General features: G+C 50.4%; 1 protein-coding gene across 16 annotated transcripts in view; it reads right to left on the reverse strand.

Annotated features, from left to right (window-relative positions):
* DENND2B (DENN domain containing 2B) overlaps positions 1 to 27,532 on the reverse strand; it is a 155,713-nt gene that overhangs the window by 10,096 nt on the left and 118,085 nt on the right. For 6 of the 16 annotated variants that reach the window (XM_069471132.1, XM_069471133.1, XM_069471139.1 and 3 more), the window contains 11 exons: positions 22,967 to 24,226; positions 19,576 to 19,712; positions 11,730 to 11,881; positions 10,009 to 10,224; positions 9,028 to 9,124; positions 8,378 to 8,422; positions 7,161 to 7,345; positions 6,084 to 6,193; positions 5,799 to 5,868; positions 2,697 to 2,774; positions 2,031 to 2,171 (listed from right to left, as the gene is read on the reverse strand). In XM_069471132.1, coding sequence (XP_069327233.1) covers positions 2,031 to 2,171; positions 2,697 to 2,774; positions 5,799 to 5,868; positions 6,084 to 6,193; positions 7,161 to 7,345; positions 8,378 to 8,422; positions 9,028 to 9,124; positions 10,009 to 10,224; positions 11,730 to 11,881; positions 19,576 to 19,712; positions 22,967 to 24,226 — 2,491 coding nt within the window. The remainder of the gene's footprint in view (positions 1 to 2,030; positions 2,172 to 2,696; positions 2,775 to 5,798; positions 5,869 to 6,083; positions 6,194 to 7,160; positions 7,346 to 8,377; positions 8,423 to 9,027; positions 9,125 to 10,008; positions 10,225 to 11,729; positions 11,882 to 19,575; positions 19,713 to 22,966; positions 24,227 to 27,532) is intronic. The other 10 variants (XM_069471145.1, XM_069471148.1, XM_069471143.1 and 7 more) reach the window with 7 other exon arrangements.

Here is a 27,532-nt window from a genome sequence, read left to right on the forward strand (position 1 = left end):
TGAATGAGCCTAAACAATCACAGCTCGGGGGTTGTGGAGGGTAGGCCTGGGAGGGGTGGCAGCAAAAATAAAAAAAAAGAAACACAACAAACAACCACAGCCGAGACTGCTGTCAGGACAGAGGAAGGGTATGATTAACATCTAACAAGGGGTGGGCAGGACAACAAATAATTTGTTTCTCTTCCCTCTCTTAAGAATCAACATCAACCTCCTACTCTCAGAGGATAACATTTTCTACTTGGAGAAAATCTAAGCCATCAGATGAAAATTCAAAATCTACCAACTGCCGCCCTTCCCTTCTCTCCTAACAAGAGCCAATCCCTCTGTGGAGCCCAACACTGTGCCTTCCCATCTTTAACCTCGTCCTCTCACAGCCACTCCCACCAGCATCTGAACCACCACCAACAGAGGCTGCCTGGGCTCCACATTTCCTTTCAACCACTGCCGCTTCCCTGTTTCTCTTCACAGCCAAGTCTCTTGCAAAGGTGTCTACACAGCCGGTTTTCTCTTCCTCAGCCCATTTACTCTCATCACTCCACCCTGGCTTCTGGGTCCCTGCCGCAGTTCTGAAACCTGCCCCTGTCAAACAACTTGCCAGTCTCATCCTGACCCCTCCCTCCTTTCCTCAGCTTCCAAGCTGTGGCCTCTCCGGCTGCTCCCTTCTCCCCCAACTTCGGGGCTCCACTAGTGCGGGACTTCCTCATGGTGGCGTTTCTCAGGACTGATGGGGACCCAGGCCTGGGCTCTCTTCTCTTCTCTAGCCACACTCTTTGCTACTCAGTATCTTCTCTTGGGTGCCTCAAACTTAACATGTACAAAATGAAACTCCTCCTCCTCTTCCTCATCACCTGCTTCTCCTTTAGGTGCTCCCAGCTCAGTATAGGCTCCACCATCTACCCTGTTGCTCAAGCCAGAAAACTGGGAGTTGCCCTTCAAGTCTCCATAACACTTATTCCCTATTTACAACCAAACGCAAAGTGCTACTGATCCCAATTCTATTTTTTTTTTTTTTATTTTACTTGCGTGGGGAAATCCCAATGGATTTCAATTCCCTAATTCTAAAGTATATCTCAACTCCATCTATTTTTCTGCCACACCTTAATCCAAGCTGCTATCCTCTCTTGTCTGTACTGCTGCAATAGTATCCTAGCTGATCTCCCTGTTTTCACTCCAACCCAGTATCTGCACAGCAGCCACAGTGAGTTTCTAAAAACATTTATCAGATCTCACTATAATTCTGCTTTAGATAAAATCCCAAACCTCTAACTTGGCCTAGCAGCAACATTGTGATTAGGTCCTCAGTTGCCAATCCACCCCTGCTCACTACCCTTTCAACCATCGTGGCCCTTTCTCAGTCCCCTGACCAGCACGGGAACTTCTCAACTTTTGCCTTTGCGTATGCTGTTCCCTCTGCCTGGAATAATCCCTCCCATCTTGTACCTTTTCTTTTTCAGTCTCCCTTCCCCCACTGCATTTAGGTGCCTCCTACTCACAGCTTAGGTCTCTGGTAAAACGTCACTTTCTCAGAGAAGGCCTTCCCTGGCCCCCCGAATCTAAAGCACACCCCTTCTTACACACTCTCATAGGATCCTGTGCTTTCAGCCGGCTCTTAACACATTCAGGAATCATCTATTTATATTCAGAAGTATTTAGTTACTATCAGCATCTCCCACTAGACTATGAACTCCATGAGGACAGAGCTGTGTCTCTCTCACTTTATGACCCTTGCCCCACAGTCTGCACAATCCCTGATGTGCTATTCAGTAAATATTTAATGAATGAACAAGAGGAGGGCAGGTAGAATGCAGTTTAGTCCAAATAGGTCAGGGAAGTCCCCGGGGAGGAGCAAAGAGCTGGGCAACATTTCAAGTCCCATTGTCCGTTTTTTTGGTCCCTATGGATGAGATAGATGAACATGGTTGGGGGAGGGGGCTGTGCTCTGTACTTCCCAGAGACTGCAACCTTGGCGAGCCAGGGCCTACTCCAGTCCCAGCCCCAAGCCTGAGCGAAGAGGCAACAGAGATCCCTACCTCATTGCCAGCACCTGGCAGGAATGTCTTCACCTTGATGGTCTTCCCTGGGGCTGGGAAGGGTGACTCCATGAGACTTCTCATGAAGGGATAGACCAATGCGGCAGAGATCCCACGCCGGCGCTCCACCTCATCTAGGACCTGTGCCCACCACCAGCAGTCCAAAGAGGAAGGGTGTCAGGGCGCCGCCTTCCCCACCTCCTGGGCAGAGAAGAGGGCAACCTGGCTTCTGACCAGGCTGGGCCAGAAGCTGGGAGACAGGAGGACTGTCTTGCCAGGATCTGCACACCCTACCCTTCCCGTTTTCCTTGGCACTCTTGACTACTCTGTTCCCTAATGGGCTTTGCTTCAGTTCCCAAGAGTGGAGTAGCCAGGCAAAGAGTTGGCTCCCTGGGCACTCCCAGCTTCCCCAAGGCCTCCAGCTCTGCCCATGGCCCAGGGTGGGCTGTGACAGGGCAGGCGCTGCCAGCACAGGAGCTGGGGAAATGCCAGCCAGCTTGATAGGGAGCCAGGCTTGTGACTAAGAAGGGAGTCGGACAGCTTGCTGTTGCACTCTCACTCCCTCGTTCACGCGCACAGGTGGTTTTCTCATCTAAGCTGGCTGCAGATACTCCTTGGGGAGCTGTCAGCTGGAGGGAGGGAGGGAAGCAAGCCAGGGCCTCTTACCTTGGAAAACAAGCCGAAGCAGCCAAGGCGGCTGATGACACAGTACACCTCTGGCAACCGGGGCCCCTTCCCACTTGGCTGGGCCGGGATGAGGAGGAAGAGAGAGACACAGACACAGAGAATGCATGATTACCATATCTGGCTCTTTTTCCTTGGGAACTGAGGACTAAGGACTGTCCTTATAGTGGAGGAAGACTCCAAGCTACTTCTAAACTTCTACCCAGCCGGGTCTTCAAAGGAAAGGCCACCATTCTGCAGGGCAGGTCTCAGCCTCTGCTGGGTCTTCCAGCCTGAGGTGCCAGGCTCCTGCCAAGCTCTACCTAGGCTCCACCCTTCCTCCCAGGACACTAGCGGGGCTGGCAAAGGACAAAGCAATTTGGCAGAGGCTACAGGGTGATTTGTGGATTAACATCCCTAAGGATGGGACCCCAGCAGATGCAATGGTAACAAGAAGGACTCGTGTACATTCTTAGGAGCAAGCCATGTAACCTTCTGCCCCACAGGGACATTCCGCAAAACATCCCTTTTTTTGGTTGCTCTTTTCTCCCTTCCTTGATCCACCCCCATTCTAAAAGAGCAAACTGAAAAGAGACAAGGGAAGGGAGCTACTATTTACTGAATGCTTACTCTATCTGCATCCTGGGTTTGGTACCTTACACAAAACTTGTGAGAGAGGGAATATTATCCCTTTTTTTTTTTTTTTTTTTTTTTGAGATAGAATCTTGCTCTCTCACTCTGGGTAGGGTGCAGTGGTGTCATCATTAGCTCACAGCAACCTCAAACTCCTGGGCTCAAGCGATCCCTCTTGCCTCAGCCTCCCAAGTAGCTGGGACTACAGGTGTGTGTCATGATGCCTAGATAATTTTTCTATTTTTAGTGGAGATAGGGTCTCACTCTTGCTCAGGCTTGTCTCAAACTCCTGAACTCAAGCAATCCTCCTGCCTCGGCCTCCCAGAGTGCTAGGATTACAGGCATGAGCCACCGCGCCCAGCCTATCCCCATCTTACGAATGAGGCAACTGAGTTCAATCAGATTAAGCCATTGCCTAAGGTCACGTATCTAGAAGTTGTGGAGCCAGAAGTCTGTTTTGGCCTCTGTTTCTGCTGTCTTACCTCTAAAATATGCAGCTTTCTGGTAGGAAGGAAGAGAGAGGGAACAAAGACACAGGACAGAGGTATGCTATGGAATAAAGGAGAACAAAGAAAAAAGAAACTTAAAAGGTGGGCAGCTGGAGAAGGAGACATGTACCGGAGCCCCCACATGTAGGCTGGGGTCCCTTCTCCAGCCAAGGGCTGGCAGGGCTCTGTGGCTATGCCTGGGCTCAGAGGCCTGGAGCACCCCACAAGGCCAAGCGGAGAGGGAGCAGAGCAGCAGGTGCTGGCCCCTCATGCAGACTGCTAAGCAAATGCAGATGGGGCTATTTCAGTCTCCAAACCTGCTGGCCACACGTCACACATCTAAAGAGAAGGCAGATCTGTTTTTGTCCATATTAGGCCTGAAACTCACTCCTCTCTCTTTCCCTCTCCCCTGCCTCCCCTAAAGCCCCAAGTGATTAAATCAAGTATGTGGGATTTGGGTTAGAATCATTGTGTCCAATCTGCAGGAATGCCGAGCTAGTGCCAGCCCCCTTGGCAGGGACCCAGCCCAGGCCCTCTCTGAGCACGCCAGGACAAACACACTCTTCCCTGGGGGCAGAAGGCCCACTGTAGAGGAGCAGCTCTGCTCTGTGTCTGCTCCAGCCAAGGCAGCCTGTGGAACACTGCTCTCCAGGCCCAGGAGGCCCAGGGGAGCCAGGGGCATGCTGGCCTCTGCCTGGCTCTCCACCTGACGTCTCAACTGCTCCACATGCCCTTAGCCCCTCACTGGGCATTCTACATCCAAACATTCCTTCTCCCCAGACCATCCTTTGCAGTGACCCCAGAGTATCAGATTGGCGATAAAGGACTTGGAGTCAATTCTGGCTCTGTGTGACCTTGGGCAAGTCATTCTACCTCCGAATCTCAATTTCTTAATTTACGGATCAGGAATAATAATACCCATGGGCTATTGTGAGAATTCTTAAGAAGACATATTTAAAGCATCTAGCTTGGAACATGACAGGTCCTAACCAAAAAGTTTATTCCCTTGGCCCTTCCCTTCTGTGCTACAAGTCCAACCTCCAATAAAGTTCCTTGAGAGTAGGCTCTGTGTCAAACTCATCTTTATGTGCCTTCAGCACGTGGCCTGACCCTCAACAGGGTCAGTGTTTTTGATAAGTATTTCTGAATGAACCAGTGATTAAATGAATTGCCTGGAATCCTTCCTTTAGGGTTCCTGCTATACATTACTCGTGCCTAGGATCCCTCCCCCATCTACCCCTAGACTGGTATCTGGTGAGGCCTTCTCTCATTAAGGCCTGGAAACCCAAAACATTGTCAACAACCCAATGTCCCCCAGGGGAGAGTGCAACAGGGCCAGGTCTCCCCCTGGCTCTCTGTGCCTCTACCTCAATCTATTCCCCAGGACTAATGGAAGGGAGACGGGGAAGGGTTTCTCTCTACAAAATGGCTTATATTTTCAAAACCCAATCCCCTTCTCCTAAGTTCCAGGTATCTCTCCCAGAATTCCAGAGAAGGTACTTCTCTGTACCTGCTCAATCTCCAGCTGTACCAGACCACTGGCAGGACTCCTCCCCACTTCATGCTGGCCAGGTTTCAGAGTGAGGAAGGTTTTCCCTCACCCAGTCTGATGAATATACACATACTGTCGGGGTTGGTATGATTGTGCAACTAGAGATCAGCAATCAGAGCCCACAGTCCCAAAGAAAATGAATGAAAAGAAAATGTGCAGAAAAGCTAAAAAGAAATGACAACCCAGTAGAAGGTGATCCACTTCCTCCCTTATTGTAGATATCCTGGGGCTCAAGGACCACTCTGAGCCCTGCTATCCCAGAAGCACCTCATCTGTGAAAGTGTATGCTGGCAGGGGATGGGGAGTGGCCTCAAGGAGCAGAACATAGGATTTCACACAAGCCAGGTTGCAGAAGGGCACACACACACCCACACCCACACTCTGGCCCATCCCCAGCCTGCCAGCCCCTGAGAATTGACTGGCCCTACTCACCAATAAGCGCCTGCAATAGCCAAAGCGTCTGCTGCCATCTTCCCCAGTCAGCATGAAAGAAAAGGTCTCACTGGAACAGGGAGAGGTCTGGCATCAGGGAGGTATCAGAGGACCCAAGAAACAGCCCCCAAGAACAGGGACTCATGTCAGGGATGCGATGAAGAGCCAGGCTGCTGCAGGAGAGTAGGCTGCGACCAGGGCAGGCCCCAATCAGTTGCCCACTGCCATGGGGTAGAGGAGGCTATGCTCCCTTCCTCCCTCCGGCCAGGCTGGGCCGGGCCTCACCTGCTGTATTCTGACACAGGGAGCCAGTCCTTGGCATCAGGGAAGCAAAACTGGGGGATAGCCTTGAGCCTTTCCTCTGCCTCCCGCATTTGCTTGGTGGGTCGGTCCAGCTGCAGGGAAGAGGAATACGGGAAAAGGTAACCAGGAGATGATGGAGACCCTGCAGGGGAAGGGGCTGAGACACTCTCCTCCCCTGAGAGCCATAATGCCATCCTGCCAACCGGCATGCTTCTTAGCAACCCTTGTCCTACTCCTTATTCTTACAGAGGTCAGAGTGTGAGCTGAGGCATCATTCATTCATTCATTCCGTAAATGTCATCAGAGCACTTTCTATGTGGCATCTGACACTGTGCTGTGTGACGAGGCTATTGATGGGAAACAAAGTAGACAAGATGCCTGACCTTGCACATTCTGGTCAGGAGAGTGAGATAATCGACCGCAACATTTCAGAGGGTACAACAAAGGAAATAAGCAGGGTGATGTGACAGAGAGAACTGGGCAGGGGTGTCTGGACAGACCTCCTGAAAGACGTACTGCTTGGGCAGAGACTGAGAAATGACAACAGGCTGGCAGCTGTGGGAGGAGGTGGAGAAAGCACATTCCTGGGAGAGGCCACGGCAAAGAGAAAGGGCTTGAGTGTTAAAGGAAGAGAAAGGAGGCCAGGCTGGCTGGCTGGAGACAGCAGAGGAGGGCTAAGAGAGACGGTATGCGCAGAGAAATGGGGAGTGACTACTAGTGGGTACAGTGTTTCTCTTCGGGGTGATAAAAAATGTTATAAAATTGATTGTGGTGATGACGCTAGAACTCTGTGAATATACTAAAAACCACTGAATTATATACATTAAGTGGGTGAATTACATGATATTCAATGGTTTGGGATTCTATTCTAAGCACCATGAGAGGTGCTCTCTCAGCCCTCATCCTCCAAATAAGCACTGGTCCACACCCACCACCTCTGAAGCCCTGTCTTCCCTCCTGGCTGTAAGGGCAGCTAGGTGAGTAGCTATAATGACAAGCCCTGTCTTCTTCCCCAGATGGACCAGGCAGACAGAAAATGGTAGGGGGAGATGGCCTCACCTTAGGAAACTGGTAGGAGACTTCAGGGAGGTAGGTGTTTCGGGATGGCTTCTTCTTGAGGGACACCACCACAAAGTACTCAAAAAGCTCCCGCTCCTGCCACTCAAGCAGCTCCAGCTCCAGGGTCCGATAGCTCGGTGCACGCTTCAGCATCGACTGGATATGGACTAGGCGCTGCGTGTGGGCTGGGGGCAGGTCACACATCAGGGGACAGCAGGCTGGACCCTCACAGGCCTCACATTAGCCCCTCTACCCCTGGCTCAAGCGCCATCTCTGCAGATCACCTCTATGCACATGAACCTAGTCTGACTTCCTCCCTCAGCTAGGCCTGGGGGAGAAGTGGTAGGCATGAGGTGTCTACACCTGCATGGAGAGTCTGCCCTAACACAGGGGAAGGTGCTGGCCTGGTCCTCCTGGAGCCTCTGGAGGCCGAGCTGGGGCCAGGAGGACTGCCTAGGCCAGGCAAACCCGGGGATGTATCATTGGCACCCACCCCACCCTGCTCCTCTGCCAAAAGGACCAGAAGATAGCAACATTCACGAAGTCTTCATCCTTGGGCCCTATCAGAGTCCGTGGGCTTGGGCCATTTGTCCCTGTCCCTAGGTCCAAAGTGCACTTGCCCACTTGCCTGGGGGTTCTGTGGAGGAAAGGAAGAAGGAGCGAGCTCCCACATACTTTAATCCTCCAGGAAGACCTAGGCAAGGTTTCCCAGTAAAGAACGCGCAGATATTTATCCAAGGCCCCTGGAATGTGAAGGGGAAGTGGTAGTCTCCTCTCAGGGGACAGGGGAGATAGGTGTGGCCTCAGGGCTCCGGAGGACCAGTTTCCTCAGTCCGTGGCATATTTTTCTTGCCAGCAGAGGTACTTGTGGTACTTGTAATCTTTTGAACCCGTCTCTGACCCTCCAGATTTATAAGATTTACCAGACAAATCTAGCACCCAGTTCCCAGGGACAATGGCTTGGGAAACTGGGCAGGGTCACCAGCCTTAAATTTGGCAAAGGGAGACACCTGGATTTAATCTTGCAGGGCTGAGCTCACACATCTGTAAGAATGGACATGGTTCCCACCCTTCGGCCTGGTATCTTGCCTGCAGGTTGCCTCTCCACACCAGGCCAGTTTGGGACACTGGAACCACACATGCAGAGGACGGGAAGGCTAATTCCCTGCAGCCAGGGTTGGGAAGGGGTTCTGTGCTCTTGGGGAGCCAGGCCTCACCTTTGAACCTGTCGTCAGAGTCGCTCTCGCTCTCACTATTCTCATCTGGAAAAATAACAGCAGGAGTGCATGCTTGCTCAGCCACTGGCCCAGTAAATGTTCTCTGTGCCCCCTCCCACTCCTCACCGGGGATGGAGCTGTAGCGAGTCTGGGCCACTGTGGGCTCAGGGTCAGGCATCTGTGGGCAGGAGTTGATTGGCCCGGGGCCAGGGTCTCCCAGAGCACAGCTTGTGGGTGCCAATCTATATACAAACCCCTATCCATGCTTGATCTGAGAGAAGCTGAGGGCCTGAGTTAGAGGCTGAGCCAGCAGAGAGGCCCACAGGCCTGGAACATAAGGGCCCTGCCTCCAGGAGGCCAAGATTTGAAATGGGAAACAGACCAGAATGCTCAGTGAAGTCTGGCCTTTCCTTTTGCCAGAAGCAGATTCCCACACCCACCTTCCTACTGAGGGCCTCACAGCCCAAAGCCTGAAAGAACCCATCCCAGGGCTTCTTCCCTCTCTGGCTCTCCCTCCTGTGTGGCCATTTCCTGGCAGGGCTTTACCCTCCTAGGAGGCAGGACCCCAAAAAGGGTAAACTGATGCTTCTCTCTGTTTCTAATGCCCAAGGGCCCCAAACACCGGAACCAGCTCAGGCATCACGGCCTACCTCTCAGTGACGCTGTCTCAATGCTGGACATAGACAGCTTTTTTAACCTCTTCTTTCCCCTCTTGGCATTGTAGATGGAGTTAATTCTTTGGACAAGCTGGGTGAAAAAAGCAGGGAGAGTGAGGTAACCCTAACACCAGCTGCTCCTAATTCCAAGAAGGCCAAGTGGGAGCCCATCCCTGCCCTTACTGGTGCAAGCTTTCTGTACCCCACCCACGGGGCCCAGGACTGGTCTCGCTACTGAACTGGCCCCATGTGGACACTCACCAGCCATGCCTGGTAGCTTTCCATGTCCCTAGTCCCTAGGAGTGGTCTCTTGCCCCAAGACAAGGACACTAAACTTAGCTCCCCAGAGGAAGGAACTGTGATCAAACTAGACAGGATGGGAGCCCCTGGGTCCCAAGAGTCATTGAACCAACTGAGACAAAGAGCTTCTCAAATGTAATAACAGGAACAAGGATTCTAGCCTTTCCCCTCTGGGCCATAACCTGGGGCCCTGACAGGAAGAAGCTAAATTCCCAATATACCCAAGCATTGTTTTCAGGCTAAAAATACCATTTGGCTAAATCCTGCAGCTTTGGGCTGGGGATTTGGGCCTGGCTGTCTATGTGCAAAAATCATTGCTGAAAACTCTTCAATTCCAAGAGGTACAGAAAGGAAGACCCATGGTTGAGTCCTAGGTCCTTCAAAGACTGGATATGTTTACATGTTTACAGAGACCCCAAAATTCATATACCACACTCACTAATGGGGAGCCTCTAATAGCCCTTCCTTCCTCTAACATCTGAGCATCTAATCAGTTAATGCATCTTTACTGATAAGAAAATGGAATTAACCATATGAAAAAAAGGTCAGTGTATAGACTCAGAATTTATTCAGAGGGAATTGAAGAAGCAGCCCAGATTAGGGAAGGAAGGAGAGAGAAGGGCTGGCTGTCCCCTGCCCACCTGCCCACCTGCCCACTCCATCTGGGGAGGATACCTTGGGAATGCGGCGGGCCCGGCGGCTGGACAGCAGCTCACTCGTGGTGCTGAGGCTGTCTTCGTTGAGGCTGGAGGGTGAAGACGGCAGGCTCAACTGAGCCAGCAGCAGCATGTCGTCATGGCTGTGCCTCTTGGGTAATCGTGGCAGCCGGTGGCTCTTCCTTTCTGACCAGTTCCCACTGCGCAGGGACTGGGTGCTGGGTTTCAGGGAGAGCTGGCATGGGGAGAAGACATGGGACAGGGGCTCATCACAGATGCCTTGGCTAGTACCCATCTGCTGGGACCTGGACGTAGAAGCCACGGCCTAGCATCCCTAGCTCCCCCCAGTCTCACCTTGGAATTTCCATCCCTCTTTTAAGACCTTAGCTGCTAATCAGCCAGGTCAGGGCAGGATTAGATATTTGCTTCCCCAAAGAAAGCTTTACTGCTACTGCCAGGAAAAAAGAGCAGAGACTAGAAATCCTGTGTTCTCATCTGACTGCAAAAAGAAGGCAAAGTGGGAATTCTGGGGGTTTCTCCTGAGCTTTGGGACAAGGATTACTGAGCCTGGATGATGTAACCAGTCTTGCCCACCATAACCCCTGAGCTAGTCCTAAAAGGCTTCTGCCAGCAGAGGCCACAACCTACATGCCAGCCTGCTCTGCTGAGTGATACCGGCAGCCTGGCCCTGCTCACGTCTTCTAGGGACAACACAAGGGCTCTGGGGTCTGACCACCAAGGCTGGGCCAGGCAGGCCTCACACTCAATTGGCTTGTGCACCCATGAGGTCCTGGGCTGCCGCCTCCTTCTGTGCAGACACCTTGCAGCACAGGACACCTTCCTCGCAGTAGGTCCTGCTCAGTCCGGAGAAGACAGGCACCCCCGCAGACTCCCACTGTTGTCTGGATCTAGAACCGCCTCTCCTCACTCTTTAGCAGCTCCTCCTTCCTCCACAGCCCCCAGTTTCTTCTTCCCACCCCATCAGTCTGGCAATACAAATTCAATGGAAGCCTGTATGAACTGAGCACATTCGGGTAAATCTTTTATAGAAAGATTTTCCATAAAAATCTCACATTATTCCAAAGCCAGAAGAGATCACTTTGATATTCTCTGGCCAATGTTACCTGGGTAGGTCAGAGAAAGCCTGTCCACCGTCCTGCCTCCTGTCACCCTGGACAAGACCAGCATGAGTATAAGTCTAAGAGCTTCCTTTGACCTTTCACCTTTCCTCTCGTTCTACCTTCTCTCAGTCTATGCCTCCAAGATTCGTTCTCAATCCCTCCAGCAGGAGTGGCTCCAGGTGTCACAGACACTTGTCTGGCTTTCCAAATCTGGGTTTTGGGCTTACGCTTGGCCCCTTGATGCCAGTACAGAGATAATTTCTGGCAGAGTTGCAGAATACCAAGACTCTAACCAGGGCCCTGTCTTCCTGTTTCCCACAGAAGGGAAGGAGAAATAATAAGACAGGAGACTGCAGGGGCACCTGGCTTAGTTTTGCAGCTCAGAGCTCAGGTAGTGTGGAAAAGGTAGGAGGGGGCCCTCAGAGACCATCCTAATTATCCACAGGGGTTTCAACATAGTAGTAGACCCTGAGGGCAGAGCTCTTTGCTGAGGTGATCTCCTTTGCCAAGTACTGGTGAGGGAGAAAGCCTGAGTGGAAGCTGGGTGCAAGCCTCGAGAGGACAGCCTCCACTGTGGCCCTCACACTGACCCTACAGGCCCATGTCGGGGCTGCATTACCTGCGTGGGTGGGTTGTTGTACTTCCTGTCCTGAGGACTCCACATCCTGTGCAAAGAGTCCAGGGAGTTCTCAGACAGTTGCTGGGATTTTCGTCCTGCTCGTCGGCTCTTTAAGTCCACATCCTCATATGGATTCTCCTTAGGCAGATCTCCTGCAGAGGAGGCAAAGTTAGAGAAGGGGGAGAAGGGAAGAAGGAAACACACGGACGGACACACACACACACACACACACACACAAATAAACAAGCAGAATTCCTGTGAACCAAAGAGAATGGCTTCTGCCTGGCCCCTCCAGCTCATGAGTCATGCAGCTGCCCGTCTGCAGTGGGGAGGCTACAAGCAGATCCTGGCTCCGAGTCCAGAAGCTGAGTCCCCCCACCCCACTCCCTGTTCAGCTCAGCTCAGCCTTGTCTGGCCTCTGCTTTATAAATTCAGGGATTGCACAAGACTGGCTCAGCCACCCCTGCCTGTGCCCAGCCAGAGGACAAAGCCAACACCAGGAGTCTTTTCTTGGCTCCAGTCCCTCTGCTGCTAAAGCCCCAGATACACAGTTCAAGGTAGGAGAGGCTTTCGGAGGTCACTCAGCTGTCCCTTTACCCAACTCTCAGTGGGTCTCCCTGGGGACTCACTTCTGGGGTGGGCACGGAGGAACTCAAAGCACACTAGAGAGCAGGGCTTTACCAGGCACCTATTACACTGTTCAACAAGTCTTTTAGGGCAGCGATTTTGTCTTATTTTGCCTTATTCAGGCCACCCCAGAAACAGAACCATGATTAGTAGTAAGTGTTCAGTAATTATTTGTTCAATGAATCTCTCTTACTGCTGCTGATCTCAGCAAAAAGTGAACTATCATCACTCCCCTTTTCGAATAAACTCTCCCGCTGTGACACAAAGGAAGTGTGAAGGGCTTGGAAGGAATCTGGGCCAAAGGGTAGGGGTGGGAGAGTTCTTGCTTCTCCAGACTAGTTTTTAAATCCCTGGCAGTGAGTACTATATTGGCACTAACAGAAAATCTCAGAAAAGTCCAAAACATCACCCCTGCCATTGAAGATTTTGAGAGATACCCCTTTCCACAAACTATACCTCCTGCCCCTTCCCATCCAACTCATACCTAGTCTTTTCTAAAACACAATACCATGAGCCAAGTCATTCCTGGCTCAATCCTGACAGCAGAATTACAGTGGTGACAAGGTCCATGGGGACTCTGAGTAAGTAAGAGCCCTCTCTGCTCCCCTTTCCTTTGTCCCAGCACCAATATTTGGGACTTGGGACCTAGGAACCACTGGCCAGATTAAGGCTTTGCCAAGGTAAGGACACACAGTGAGAGCAGGGCTCACTCCAGCAACTCTCTGCTCAGCAGGATTGAGCCTGGGTCACCACTCAGTCCCACACCTGTCCCACAGATGCCTGGATGTCCCTTACACCCCGGGGGAGCTCAGATCCCACTCCTCAGGGAGACGGCAGAACACGGAGCTGTAGGACTAAAAATAAAGGCAGCTGAGAGTGCAAGCTTTCCTGGGCAGGGCACAGGAGAAAAACCAACCCCTACCTGCTTATAGATACCTCACCAAAGCTGAGGTTCTCCCAAATCGTGGCATCTACTCATTACCATCAGGAAAAGCCACAATGAATTTAGGAAATGGCTGTACAGAGATTGGGGCAGGGTAGAGGGGCCAGTAAAGGGAGGATTTCAGTCAGAGCTAAATGGACTGCAGTGGGAGCAATACAGATCTCTGCAAACTTATGAGTCAAAGATGGGTCAAGAAAGGATTTGGGACAGGATTAAGTGATTCCTAACTCCAAGCAGAGTCCCCAGCAATTGAGCAGACCTTTTCCTGTAACACAGTCATGCTATTAAAATGACTTGTCCCCATTCCAGAGCCCTGACTAAGCAAAGCTGGCCCAGCAGCCCTGCCTCAAGAAGCCAAATCAAACCCGGCATCCCCTGAATGTTTTCTCCTGCCTACCCTACTGTGGAGCCCTTGGGGAGGAGTCGGGATGGCATCTCTATTTCTTGGTCCCCCCGCCCCCAACATATATCCTGTAGGGTTGGGTGGTGAGGGGGATTAAGAATGGAAGAATGCCAGGACACAGTCTTCCTGATCCCATGAAACAAGAGCAAAGCATCACTGTCCAGACTGGGGCAGGGAGAACATTTATTCCAAGTTCATCCAGTGCAAACTGCCTTGGGCTGGATGACCAGCCAGAGTCCTTATCTCACATTCCTCAACCTGTGGGAAGATCCGTCTCAATACCTTTAGATCAGGGTTTCTCCAAGGTGTTGATATTTTGGTTTGGATAATTCTTATTGTAGTAGACTGTCCTGCCCATTTGTAGGATGTTTAGTGGCAACCCGGGCCTCTATCCACCAAATGACATTAGCATCCCCTCTATGTAACAACTGAAAATGTCTCCACATACTAACAAATGCTCCCTGGGGGTGGATGGATGGATGGAAGGGAGGGTGGAAGGAAGGGAGGGAGAGAGGCAGGGAAGGTGGAAGGAAGGGAAAGAAGAAGAGGTGAAATTGCCCCCTATGAGGACTACTGCTTTAGATAGATCTTTTTAAAGTTCCTTATGATGCCTGAGTTCCATGACATGAGTCCCAAGACTAATCTAATCCTCTTTTTCTCCATCCTTCCCTCTTTCCCTTCTTCTCCTTACTCCCTCCTTCCTTCCTTTTCCCCCATAATCACAGCTTTGATATGGATACAAATCTAGCACACCAAGAAAAAGACATAGGATACTGAGGCCCAGGGAAGTAAGAGATGTATAGTGCTGGTACACATCAGTGACAACCCAGGGCAACACAGTTAGCAACAGCAGGTTCTCAAGGCTAGCACTGCCTCTGGAAACTAGAGTTCAGGAAGGCCTCAAAGGCCTGCTCCTCCTGCCCAGCCCTAATGCCAGCCTTTCTTCTCCAGCAATGTTTAACATCCTCTCTGATGTAACCGAGCCACTAATCACTCCTCCAGGAAATGACTGCTGGCCCCATCCCAAGCCCTGCCTCCCCAGCCTCAGCTTGGTTCCTTCACAGCCCTAATTCACCTGCTACGTCCAACATCCTAGCCCATTTCTGACCACTCCTTTGGAGCTGTCTTACAGATACTCCCAGTCCTCTCTCCAGGATGCAAGGCGGCCCAGGGGATGGGAGACCAGGCAGATCCTGTGTCCTAGAGCCACTAACCTGAATCTACTGATAGCAAATAAAACACCAAAGCAATGGCTCAGAGCAGGGAGAGAAGGCAGGCTTGGGAATAGTGCTCAGAGCTTCCTACAGAGGACAGAGCTAAAGAAGCCAGAGCTGGAGAGGCTTGAGCTGAGTAGGAGATTCAGCAGGGACATGGATAGGAGACAGAAGCCTGGCAGACTGCACACTTTCACCTGCATTCCGGCCCAGTCCACACTGCCCTTGGAGAGGAGTGGAGATGCAGGCCCCTCTTCCCGGAAGGCCTGGCCCTGAGTAGCTCCAGCCCATCAAGCCCAGCTGGGGAAGCCAGAGGTCTTATCCTTTCCCAGCTTTGATGAGGAAATAAGGGGCAAGGGCATCACAAAGAATTTTTGCTTTGCACTCCTCTGAAAGGGGATTGCCAGAGCGCAGACTGATCACACTGATCCTGTTGAAGGAAGAATCCAGACCCACAGGGCCCTCCCCACAGCTCCTTTGGTCATTAACCACATGTACAACCCCTCCTCCCCCGCCCCCCCCCCCCCAAACAACTGGAAGAACCAGTTAGGGAACGGGTGTGTGTATGTGCACAGGCACTGAGAATTTCTCCAGGGTACTAAGCCTCCTGGACCACACCCATGGCTAGGGCCCTGGGTCTGCAGCTTCCCTCCCAACCCTCCTCTGGTTCCAACCAGCTGTTTCTCCTGGTTCTCAGCATTTTCCCCTTTCTCACACAGCAAAGGGCCAGGCTTACAGTCCAGCTTCTCTGGCAACAGATCAGACTGGGACCTCCAAGGGGCCAGCTGTTACCCACCATCCAAGCCTGGACACTATTTCCCAACAGCACGGCACCTTTCCCAGGGCTGCACCTCTTGGCTGCTACAACCTCCGTCCTGGTAGGCAAATGAGAGAAGAAGCCAGAGGGAGTAGAAGCTCAAACAGCTTTGTGGTACAGGCTGAATGGCCCTGTCCCCAGCTTGCTCCCCACTGAAGTTCCTGGAAACTCTCCCTCAGCCCGAGCTAGCTGATGGGAGTGGGAATCTCTGCAGGAATGCAGCTCAGGCTCCTTGGTCAGGCGCCGAGGCCACTCCACATAACTCCCTAACAAGCTGCTTCCTTGGGTTCATTTTTAAGTGTCAGGCTCAGAATGCAAACATAAGGCTTTGTAGAATAGCAGCATCTTCCAGGGGCAGATGTCAAATTGGACAGGCGAGAAATAACAGCTCCGGGAAGCGGCAACATAGCAACTTTCTTTTTGAACCCCTTTACTGCAAATTAGCAGGATAAACCTCAGCCTGTTTGAGAGTATCCCACCCCAGCTCCCCAGGCATCATGCCTGGTATGGGCAGGAAGCCAGAAAACTCCTCAAGGCCCCTCGTTCAAGCCACTGCTCACAGAGAAGACATATTAGTCTCGGGGCCAGCTGGCCTTCAGCCTCTAACAGACCAGGACTCTAGGCCAATCGCTAGTACCCAAGATGGAGATTTAGCATCGGTGCTCTCTGCCTCCCCACACTCCGACATTATATGCCCAAAACAAGCTCTGCTCAGTCCCTTCGGAATTAAGGCAACACAGGAGCTGGATAATCTGGCTGGAATCAAAATCAACCTGAATCTCCCAGAGCATAGGCTGGGCTCCAGGTGAGTAAGAGCCACTGATTAATCTGAGGCAAAAAGTGAAACTGACATTCAGGGTTCAGCCACAAGACACCCCCCGAAGCCTCTAGGGAAACTCCGAATTCTTGGACCTGTCCCTAGAGAAGGAGAAAGGGATAAATTGACCAGAATCTAATAGAAAGAGAATATTCTCACTATTCTCGCTTGTATTTCCCTCTAGCCACCCGGGTCAGGTCCTAGAAATTCACACTGGGCTGCTGTGGGGGACACAAAGGAGAAAACATGTCCAGGGCACTGTTCTAACTGCACATTCTGGAAACCAACCCCCACTTCACAAGGCCAAAGCAAAACCAAACATCCCCTGCCCTTTCTTCTACACCCTCCCTCTCTTCTCCTTCCCCTACTCTACACTGCTCCAAACATCCAGAAGCCAGGTGAGCAGTTAAGGAAGATGCCCCAACTACACCTCTCCCTGGTACAGCCTTACCCCCAGCTCTAGCTCAGCCAACCAAGAGGCAGCCAAGCTGCTCCTGTATCTCTGTGCCTCCTCGTGCAGCATCCCACAGTGGCAGAGAATCTTCTTTAACGAGTGAGGAGACAAAGGCCCAGACACACTTGCCTCCCTTCTCTCTCGAACCTGACCTAAAAAGTCCCAGGGAACAGCTCTGTTGCCCAGAACAGTGCCTCCAAAATTTTCCGCCCCCACTCCCACCGCTCCCCCAACACTGCCCCAAACAATCCTAAACAGAGCCCTGGATCATGGAACTCTGGACAGGGAGAAATGGTTGAGGCAGTCCCTTTCTCTTGTTTCAATTCAGTTGATGCAAGACATACCTCTGCTGGAAATCCCTGGGCAGCACAGAGAGGCTGCCCAAGCCTTGTCAGAGAATAGAGAACAGTGAGGACCACAGTATTGCCAGGGCCTGGTATACTGGAGGGACAGCAGAAAGCTACAGCCCTCTGCCCACTGCAGCAGCCGCTCTGGGTTCTCCCAGGGCCTCCGGCAGCAGTGACACATTACAGTCTCTGCCAACTAGAGGAAATTGGAATGTACCCTGCAATAGGAGGAGGAGAGTGGGATGGGGCAACATAGCTGCCCCCTGTTGTCCCATCCCCCCCCATTAGAGAGGACTTTCTTCCACTGTGGGATGTTGCATGAGGAGGCAAGAAAATGTAGGAGCAAAAAAAAAGAAAGAAAAAGAAAGAGAAAAAGAAAAAATGTAGGAACAGCTTGGCTGCCTCTTGGATGGCTGAGCTACAGCTAGGCGCAGGGGTAAGGGCTGTACAGGGGAAAGCTGGAGTTGGGGCATTTTCCTTAACTGCTCACCTAGCTTCTGGATCTTTGGCTCTGATGCCCACAGTTCTTGATTTCAGCTCTGGGTGACCTGTGGGTACAAAGCTGTCTTTTCTCTAGTGGTTAAAGATGTCCCTCCCCTAACTCTTATACTGTTCCAGGGATTTCACTCTCCCAGTCTTCCTGCTATGCCCCAGTTTTGCACGGCTACATACTACACACTGTGTTCCTGGGAAAGCAGTGTCTCTGTGGGTCTGAGGTACAGCTGCTATCTCCCCAGAAATGCTAGCCCAGCAAGTTGTAAGGAGAAAACTATGAAACTGATGGCTCAGATCAAATGAGGAAATAGATGGCCTTCTCTTCATAAGATTCCAGTCTTCTGAGAATCTGGAGGGTTCTCTCTACTGGGGCCACTTCTCTCTCCAATGTGTTAACTAAGACTATGTTCTCCAGCTGCAAGGTATAAGAAAGAGAGAGAGAAAGGGCAGCGACAGAGAGAGGGAGTAAGCAAGCACACAAGCACACTGCCTCTCTCCTCTTCACTGACCTACACTGAGACACACACTTTATCTGAACAGAATCAAAGCTCCCCACTAATTCAAGTTTGCCAACACCATGCCCGCCCACTTGTTGGAAGACAATTCTCTTTGGAGTCTTAGATTTCTATCCTTCTGAGCAAGAGAAATTGACAGTTCTAGACAATATTTGAAAGGATGTTTATACAGCAAAGAGCCTTGGAGGACAGAGACAGTGTCTCCCTGCAGGGCAGAGGCAGATTTGTTTCCTGACCCGAATGACAAAGAAAATGTCTCCTTGTGGGGAAAGGGTTGGGTGGGTTTGCTAGCAGCCCCTGAAAAGACTGGGGCTTCCTAAGCTTGGGCTCCTCAGCTGGAACACAGACCCTCAGTGTATGCAGCTTCTACTGGGGCCTCCTTCCATATCCCATGTGACTTGTGAACAAGCAGAACATGTGGGACATGAAGCTCATGCTGCCTGCTGTGCCGTAAGTAATAAAGTTCTTGGTCTGTGACTCAGGAGTCTTGTGTTTTCAGCCAGGATCTATGCAAGCAGGGCTATGAAACTCATTAGCTTGTGCTGTAGACAATGTCTGTGTTCCCCCAACACTCACATGTTGAAACTTAATCCCCGATGTGCTGGTATTTGTAGGTGAGGCCTTTGGGAGGTAATTAGGTTATGAAGGCAGGACTCTCATAAATGGGATTAATGCCATAATACAAGGGACCACAGAGAACTCCCTCACCCCTTCTGCCATATGAGGACACAGTGAGAAGACAGCAGTCTTTGACCAGGAAGCAGGCCCTCACCAGACACTGAATCTGCTAGCATCTTATTTTTATCTCATTTAATCCGAACGATAACCTTATAAAATATTATTACCATTATTATTGTTGCTGCTGTTAATATCATCACATTGTCATTTTATAGGAGAAAAACACGGTCCTCACAAAAGTTAAGTGATTTACCTAAGGACACACAGCTAAAGCCTTCCAAAAATAAAAGAAAGGAATGATGTAGTTTTCGCCTTCTTGTGGTCGCAAAGGCCCTTTGGATTTCAGTTCACAGGGCCAGGCTTTAATCACTTAGCTGCTCTGTCTTTCCTAAGGAGCTTCCTCTGACACTCATTTCCAGCAGGAGATCCAAAAGGTGGGACCACGTCTGCCCACAGTGCATGAGGCGAACCTGTGTCTCCTCCTGTTCCTGTTCTTCTAAAGCCCCCAGAGATGACCGACCTCGGCCACTGCTTACCCACAATATCTTCATAGGCATTCTCTTCTAAAGTGCTTTTGGATCCAAACTTGGGTTGGCTCTCAGTACCATTCTCAGTGGGAGAAGAGGGGTACAGGGACTGGAGACTAGATGCATCCTCAAACTCAAAGGATTTTCTGTGGACAACAAGAGCAAGAGTCATTCCAGTCAATCAGATCTCTGCTGCCTTGGCCACAGCAGGGACCAGAGGCCGCCCTCCTCATAAAACTGGCTACTGAGAAGAAAAAGCATCAAGGTGGATCTGAACTTACCATCCAAATGAAGAGACATGATCTGAAAGGCCCCAGCCTGAGTGCCTGCAACATGCTTTATCCCTAGTAACACCAACATTAGGTAAAAACAATTACCCCAGCTTCAAAGCATGCTGTGTCAAGCGCTATGGCAAATGCACCTCTACGTGTGTTACCTCATATATCACAATAGTGCTACCAGGTACTGTGCCACTGTACAAGTGCAGAGGTCAAAGTGACAGAGGCAGGATTCTCCCAGGCTGTCTGACTCCAGGGCCTGAGCTCTTAACCACTTTGGTGTCCCAGCCCTAGAGAATATCCTCCTGGAGAAGTGTATGCTACCACCACAGGGATCAAGTACCTGATCGGCCTCTGGAGCCTCACGTCCACATCTGCATCCTAGCCAGGACTCCTGCCGCTGCACTGAGCAGGTGGGAAGCCTGGACACTGGAAGAGTCCTGCTCAGGGTTGTCAGGGGCTTGGAGAAGCAGTTGGTGCTGGGTGGCTTGTTGAAACAGGAAGGGCTGAGCCCTCCAAACAAATCATACAACTTCCAAGGTGGAGCTGAGAGGACATTTTGCAGCTAGAAGCTCCATCCGAGACCCAGCGTTCCTTCAGCTAGTAGCCTGCTCCTCTCCATCCCCCAAATAACCTTCCCCTCCTAAGATGCCTCGAGCCCAAAGCACTCTCTACTCCCCTCCTTCATTGGAGAGGTATTGCCTCATCTAAAGCAATGATCGAATCCCTCTTCTCACCCTCTTCTTTGGGGAGCCACCAATAAAGTCCTTTCCCTCTTCATTTACTTTATTAGACAACTCCTCCCAAGAGTCCTGCAGTGCAAGTCAAGGGCCAAAAGTACCTAAGGGCAAGAACTGAATACTCTTTGCATTGGCACTCTCCTCCCTGTGCCTCCCTGGGCCTCTGTGACACATTCCCTCCTAGTTTTCAACCACCTCTCTGGTCATTACTTTTCAGGCTCTTGTGAGGGATTCTCCTTTTCCACTCGCCTTTTCAATGCTGGGGTCTCTCCGAGTTCTGTCTTCGGGACTCTTTTTCTTGCTCTGCATTTTCTAGAGGCCAAATACCCATGGGCCATCACCGTATCTACCATTTGTACAACGATGACTCCCAGCTTTCTGTCTCTGGCCTAGACTTCTCAATTAGTTAAATATACAATGGCTAAGTACAACGATTCCCACATTTTGGCCCATGGATCACTACTGCTGTGAGACCAAGTTTTCACTGGCATATACAGTAGAGTCAGCATCTTAGGTAGATCCCAAGTCAGCAACTAAGGCACAAATCATGTTCTGCCAAATCACCCTTGAAAATCCTCCAGGAAGGTACCACCTGAGGACCAACAGAAGGTCTCTCCTTAAGACACATAATCAGTTTCTCCTCCAGATTTTTTAACAGATTTTTCTTTGGTTGAATACCAGAAGAAATATTTCACTTGTATTTTTTTTAATAAAAAAGTATATTAAATATAAGAATCACACCTGTCATAACAGATACAAACTTACCATCTCAAACTGCTCAGGGGAATATGCTCACTCTGGGTGAAGGCAAATGGAACAGACGGCACTTTTGGAACAGGTTCTCTTTTTCCAAGAGCACAGATTTAAGTTTGCTAAGTTAATTCTTATATGAAGTGACTCCACCATATATGGTATATGTGTGTATATATTATACACAGACGTAGTGGGTGCGAATATGTGTAAAACCTTCAGGCTGATGAACTCTCCCCCCACTCCCTTCTGTCACCTAGTTAACTGATTTTTGCTCCTCTAAAGTTAGTCCAGCAACTCTCTCTCTCTCTGAGGAACCTTCCCTTACTCCCCAGTCTAATTTAGATGCCTCCCCTCTGGGTCTCTGCAGTGTCCTGCACCGATGCGGGTCATGACGCATATGACAGTATAAACGATTTATCTGCGCACCAGACCATAAAGTCCTTGAATGGAAGAACCATGTCTTATTCGCCTCTGTGTCCCCTGGACCAGCACAAGGCTTGGTGCACAGCAGGCTCTGGGTGGATGTTTACAGAAATGGATGAATAAGGACAAAGTAAACGCTCTTGGCAGGCTGCTAAAGAATTAAAGAGCCAGTGAGCATTTTGGGGTGGGCCAAAACATGGGATTACCCTTAGCCAAGGGCTGTTCTGGCTCAGGGGTCTGAAACTTTGTGCTTTCTTCCTTTGCACGTGGCAGGAAAGTTTACACGTGAGATGGGAGACGCTGGATGAAACCTGAAGTGTACGAGAACAGACTGAAGAATCCCCAAAAGTAAAACAAACCTGAATAACTAGGTTAGATGAGGAAGGCAGAGGGGGCAGAAGGACAGCTCTTCCCAAGGAAGCTGACTCCTGGCCTACCCCAATTCAGAGAACAAGACGTCTGTCAACTTTCACCATCTCCAGCAGCCCCAGCTCCCAGGTCACTCTGGGGAGATGGCCCTGGCAGTCCAGGGTCAGAAATGCCAAGAATGACCAGGAAACCAATGTGAGCCTTGAAAGAGGTCATTCTGGGACATGGCCAAGAAGTAGGGGAAATGTTCTTTCAACTCCTTTTTCCATCAGTCTCCTCCCCTTTCAGGACCTAAGAATCCCTGCTTGATATAGGCCCAGGGTTCCTGTGTGGTCAGGAGGCCCTCAGGAGAGAGAAAATTGTGTTAAATTTGCTGACCCTACTATGTTAATGACAAAATGCAGCATTCAGATAATGTTTCACTTGAAATAAATTTCTAATGTTGGCACTTCAGGTGGTAGGGAGGCTAAGATCCTACTAGTCCTAAAGGGACTGCCTACTTCACCTGAAAGTAAGGTGGCTCTGACCGTCCCATGGAGGACTGAGGAAGCTCCAAAAGGGCTTGGAACACAATCCAGCTCTACCCTAAAGGTAAACCCAGCCAACACCTTCAGTGCACAGCATGGGGAAGAAGTGCTTTCACCCTCACACTCATGTTCAAGTATCCTGTAAGAGCAGAACAATCTCAGTTTTCACTACCACTACTACCACTTAACAATTATTCAGTGCTTCAGAGCTTATAAAGCACTACTGACTATGACCCACAAAACCATCACTTTTGCATCCTCCATTTCAAAGCAAGCCACTGTGCCCAGCTACAAGACACTGGAGCATTACCTGCTCTGGGACTTGTGGTGACCACGCATGTCCTTCTTGGGTCTCCGGGTAACTGGTGGGGCTGGGGTGGAGGGCAAGGGGGGTGGAGCAGCAGGTGTGGGCGAAGGAGGTAGACCATTGCTTGGCTTACTCTTGGGGTTCCTGTCAGCCTCATATTCAAAGGTGCGCTTGGGTTTGGGAACAGGGTTCACAGCGGGATCAGGGGAGCTCTTCGATGGCAGTGGTTGGGAGCTAGAGCTATTTCCAGGGGTCCCTGGCTTAGTGGAACCACTGCCTTCCCTCTCCAGGGGTGGGCCCGCCTCCCCGCCAACTCCAGCCACTCCTACTGCCCGGCTGCCAGCACTCAGACCAGCACTGCCTGTTGGCTCCTCCAAGGTACCCAAGGTCCCAGTCTTTCTTTTCCCTCGGTCTACACTGTAGCAGCTGCTTGGGAGCTGGGGGAGTCCCCGGCCTGGCTGCTCCTTCAGGGCTTGTTCAATTTTCTGGATCCGGCTCAGCACTGCTGAGCTTTCTTTCCTGCTGCCATGCCCCCTGAGGAAGGCACTGGGCTCACTCCGGCCTGGCCGCTTCTCCAGCCGGTAGAGAGAGTCCCGGACAGGGAGTGCCTCTCCCTCCTCCTCGGTCTCAGGGTAGGAACACTCAGAGAAGGTCCTGCTCATCCTCCGGAGGCCCTTGAAATCAAAGGTCTTTTCTGAGCTGCAGGGGGACGGGACCACACTGGGACAGCCCACACTGGGGCAGCCCTCACTGGCTGCCCACTCACCCCCAGAGCCCTCCCGCTTCTCTCCACACATGCTCATCCTGGGCAAGGCCTCTCGGCGACCTTCCCATGCTGAAATCTTCTCCCGGATGCCCAGGCTGTGGGCACGGGTGCCAGTGCGGGTCAGCAAGACGCTCCGTGGGCCAGCCGCTGGCCCCAGTAATGGTGTGCTCTGGGCAAGGGGGAGGCAAGCAGCCACACCCTCTACATCCCGGGCTGCGCCTTGGACATTCTCCTTCTGGTCCTCTCTCTTGCACACTGAAGGGCTTTTGTCCAAATAAGCAAAGCTGGTAGCCTTGAGGGAACAGATGGGTGGTGAAGTATCTGGGGAGGGGTCTTGAGGATTCTGGGGTGAAGGATCACGGGGGTGCCAGTCCTTGAGGAGCACCCGGGAGCTGGAGTGGCTGGTGTACCTGCAGGCTGAGGTTTCACTATCACTGAGGGGGTAGATGGGACTCCTCGGCGGGGAGAGAACTGGAGGTGGAGAGACTGACTGAGACCTAGGGGCAAAAAGAAAAAAAGGAAAAAAGAAAATGACAGTGAGTAGCCTAACAACCAGAGGCATCATGTTTTATTCTTAGAGAGCTCAGCATCTCTCTCCTGTAGGATTCTCAAGCTAAAAAATACTCTCTTAAAGTAATATACCCTCAAAAGGCTGTCCTCAAGGAGAGAAATAGCTCCTTAACCACAGCGGGCCAAACTCAATGGGCCTCTCTGCCCAGCTCACCCCCTGAATAATGTCTGGAACAGAAGCCTGTTCTGTGACTCTGTTCCAAGAGTCTAAAACCAGTAGAGTGCTGCAAAATGCTTAACAACCAGCTCTCTCAGGGAGATGGCACAGATTGGTAGCACTTGCCAATTTCCATAGCATAAATATTCCTACTACAGCTGAGCTGCCAATGTGACATCACTGAATGAGGAGTTGAGAAGATGCTAATGACCAACTCTTGTGAGCTGATACAGGTAGTGCCAGTACCTTACTTCCTCAAGTAGCCCCACATATGTATATTCAAACCCTTTGATCTTTCCCCTTAACAAGGCCCTAACTCCCCTGAAACTTCTGCTACTGAACACAAGATCTTGCTTCCTCAGCTTAGGTCCTGACCAGAATTAGGATCCTTGAGGGCCTCAAGAAGGTCAGAAGGGCCCCTCAGCAAAGAGTCCTCTCCACTCTCTCCATGAGGAGTCTAATGGCGAGGAGACCAACTCCTCAGGTGGCTCTGCCCTCCAGCAGAGTATGACATCCAATGAGCATCAGCCCTTTCCCAGCTCTAAATCCATAAACAGATCTTAGCAAATACAGGAACAGTTCTAAATAAATGTTTTTACGTATATTAACTCATTTAACCTTCACAAAAATTCTGTAAGGTTATTATCATTTTTCTATGACATGTATTTTACAAATGAAAAACACTAAGGCAAAGAGAGGTTAAATATCTCATCCCAGGTCACTCAGCTGGTAAGTGACACAAGGACATGAACTTACACTACGATGGGTTGCCTTTCTAAAGAGGAAGCAGTGCCTCTGCTATCTTTATGAAACACCCAGACCCCAGACAGGAATCTCCACAGCACTGGGCACATCCCTGTCTAGAATTCAGCATTTAAAAGTATGAAGGACCTCTTAGTCTTCCCTACTAGACCATGATTTCTTTTTAGGTCAAGGGACACACAGCCAGCATCTGGAAGATGCTCAGAGAACAATGAGCAAAAAAAGGAAAAGGTACAGGTGAGTTTACTGAAGAGAACCATAAGCATAACTCCTCTTCAGCACACTTTTTTAGTGGTCTACTAAGCTAATCACTCTCGACTTTCAGAATTCTTTCCAAACAGTTTTAGTTCAAAGACAGCAGATTTTTCCCAACACTGCTTGCTACAAAGGCCTACCTGACCCTAATGCCATGGCCCTCAATGCTGGGCTGTTCAGCCTTGCAGGCTCCAGAGTGCCATGCCATCCCCAGGAAGGCAGCCAGCTGCCCCCGAGCCAGGCTGCTGTCACCGCTTGATCACACACAGAAAACTGGAGCTCGGGTGAGTCAGGGATTGGCCAACAATTCCCTGTTGGGTCACAGGCTTCTGGCTGCCCCCGATCAACAGGAAACCTCAACATGCTTAAGTTGTTTTTAAAAGGGCAAGTCAAACAAGAGCCATCCCATGTGTACAAGGGCACAGATGAGAGAAATTCAGTACCCAGCCAAGCCAATGACCAAAGAGACTCTGCTCAGTGAGGAGGTGTGAACAGAATAAGCCTTAGCCCTCCCTAGGGTAGGCAGCAGCAGGGCAATGTGCCAGGTTTGAGCCTGGGGAGATCCCAACCTACTCACAATTGACAGAGGCCCTAGGTCTCTCTTATTTATTTTACAGAACCATAGAAGCAAAAGGTTGTCAGCCTAGCCCCCTAAGCAAATGAGTACCTGGGCTACACTAAGGACTCTCAGCTATTCTCAACTGGAGGTACGAAAAGATGCATTTAATAAAGGAGCATATCATTGGTTTATACATTCAACACTTAGTGAGCACCTACTATGTGCTAGGCCCTGTTCTGGGTGCTAGATACAAGGGTAAGGAAAACAGACAAAAATTCATGCCTTCATGAAATGTTTAAATTCTAGTGGGCGATGACAGGTACCTAATGAGATTATTCAAAATCTCTTGTGAAGCCTTTTGAAACCACACATGCTTCACCCGCTCCAGACATTTTGATATATGCTCCCCTAAGGATGTGTCTCCCAGTCCCCAAGGTAAAAATTCACTGGTTCATGGAACCACTGTTATTTACGGTGGTATGGGCATGGCTCCCACAGGTGGGACAGAAAAATGGTTGAGCATCTCTGGTCCATCTGATTCCAGCACGCTTTCAGAAAGAATGATTCTATTACTTCCCATAGTGGTTCCAGCATGAATAAATCCCTGCAGGTTAAGAAATTTCTCTCAATGCCTAGGCTGCTTTAACTGAGGTTTTGTTTCTCTCCTCCTGTGAAACATAAAACAGAGAGCAGACTGGCCCTTTCCTTTTAAGGTCCTGTCTTTGGCATCACTGCTGATGTGGGCCCATGGCTGCAAGTGCTGCCGCCCAGCCTCCCCACAGCGGGAGGCCCTGCCCAAGAAGGGCCTGCCTATGCCGACCTGGAGCCCAGGCACCCCGGGGCTCATCACAGAGACGGCGGCACTCGTTCACTTGCTCTACAGTCTTGGGGATAAGCTGGTGAACAGTATAGATAAGGGGTTGACAGTCTCACTTGAGGGTAGAATTCACTGCTATCTCTCTGTATGTTCCCGATTCTATCTCTTATTAGGAATGTACTCACTCTGAGCATCCCAGTTTCATTTCCTCAAAATCGTTCTACATTTTACATCACACGGTTGTCATAACGGATAAACTAGACCATGGATGTAAAATGCTAATTATCGTTAGTATTGTTTTTTTACCAGGTTATGCTAGGCTAGTCGTTCTCAATAGAGGGTTAAGAACACCACAACCTTAGCTTCAAGTTTCAGTGTAGACACGTACAAACTACATGACTTTAAGCAAGTAACTTTCTCTCTCTAAGCCTGTGTTTCCTTAACTATAAAATGGAGGTTAAAAGACTACATATCTCAGAGGATTGTTGTGAGAAACAGAAATAATACACATCAAGTGTCGAGCTTGGTGTCTAACACATAGTACTGAATCTTAACTTCATAATTGCTAATATTAACAATGGGATGGCTATTCAGAATCATCACCTGGGAAACCTTGTCAGTTTATCTCTGTCCTTGGATTCTAAACGGCAGGGGTAATAAATTAAATATGGCCATGAATTCTT

The sequence above is a fragment of the Eulemur rufifrons genome, chromosome 6 (assembly GCF_041146395.1).
Source record: "Eulemur rufifrons isolate Redbay chromosome 6, OSU_ERuf_1, whole genome shotgun sequence".
Taxonomy (NCBI): Eukaryota; Metazoa; Chordata; class Mammalia; order Primates; family Lemuridae; genus Eulemur; species Eulemur rufifrons.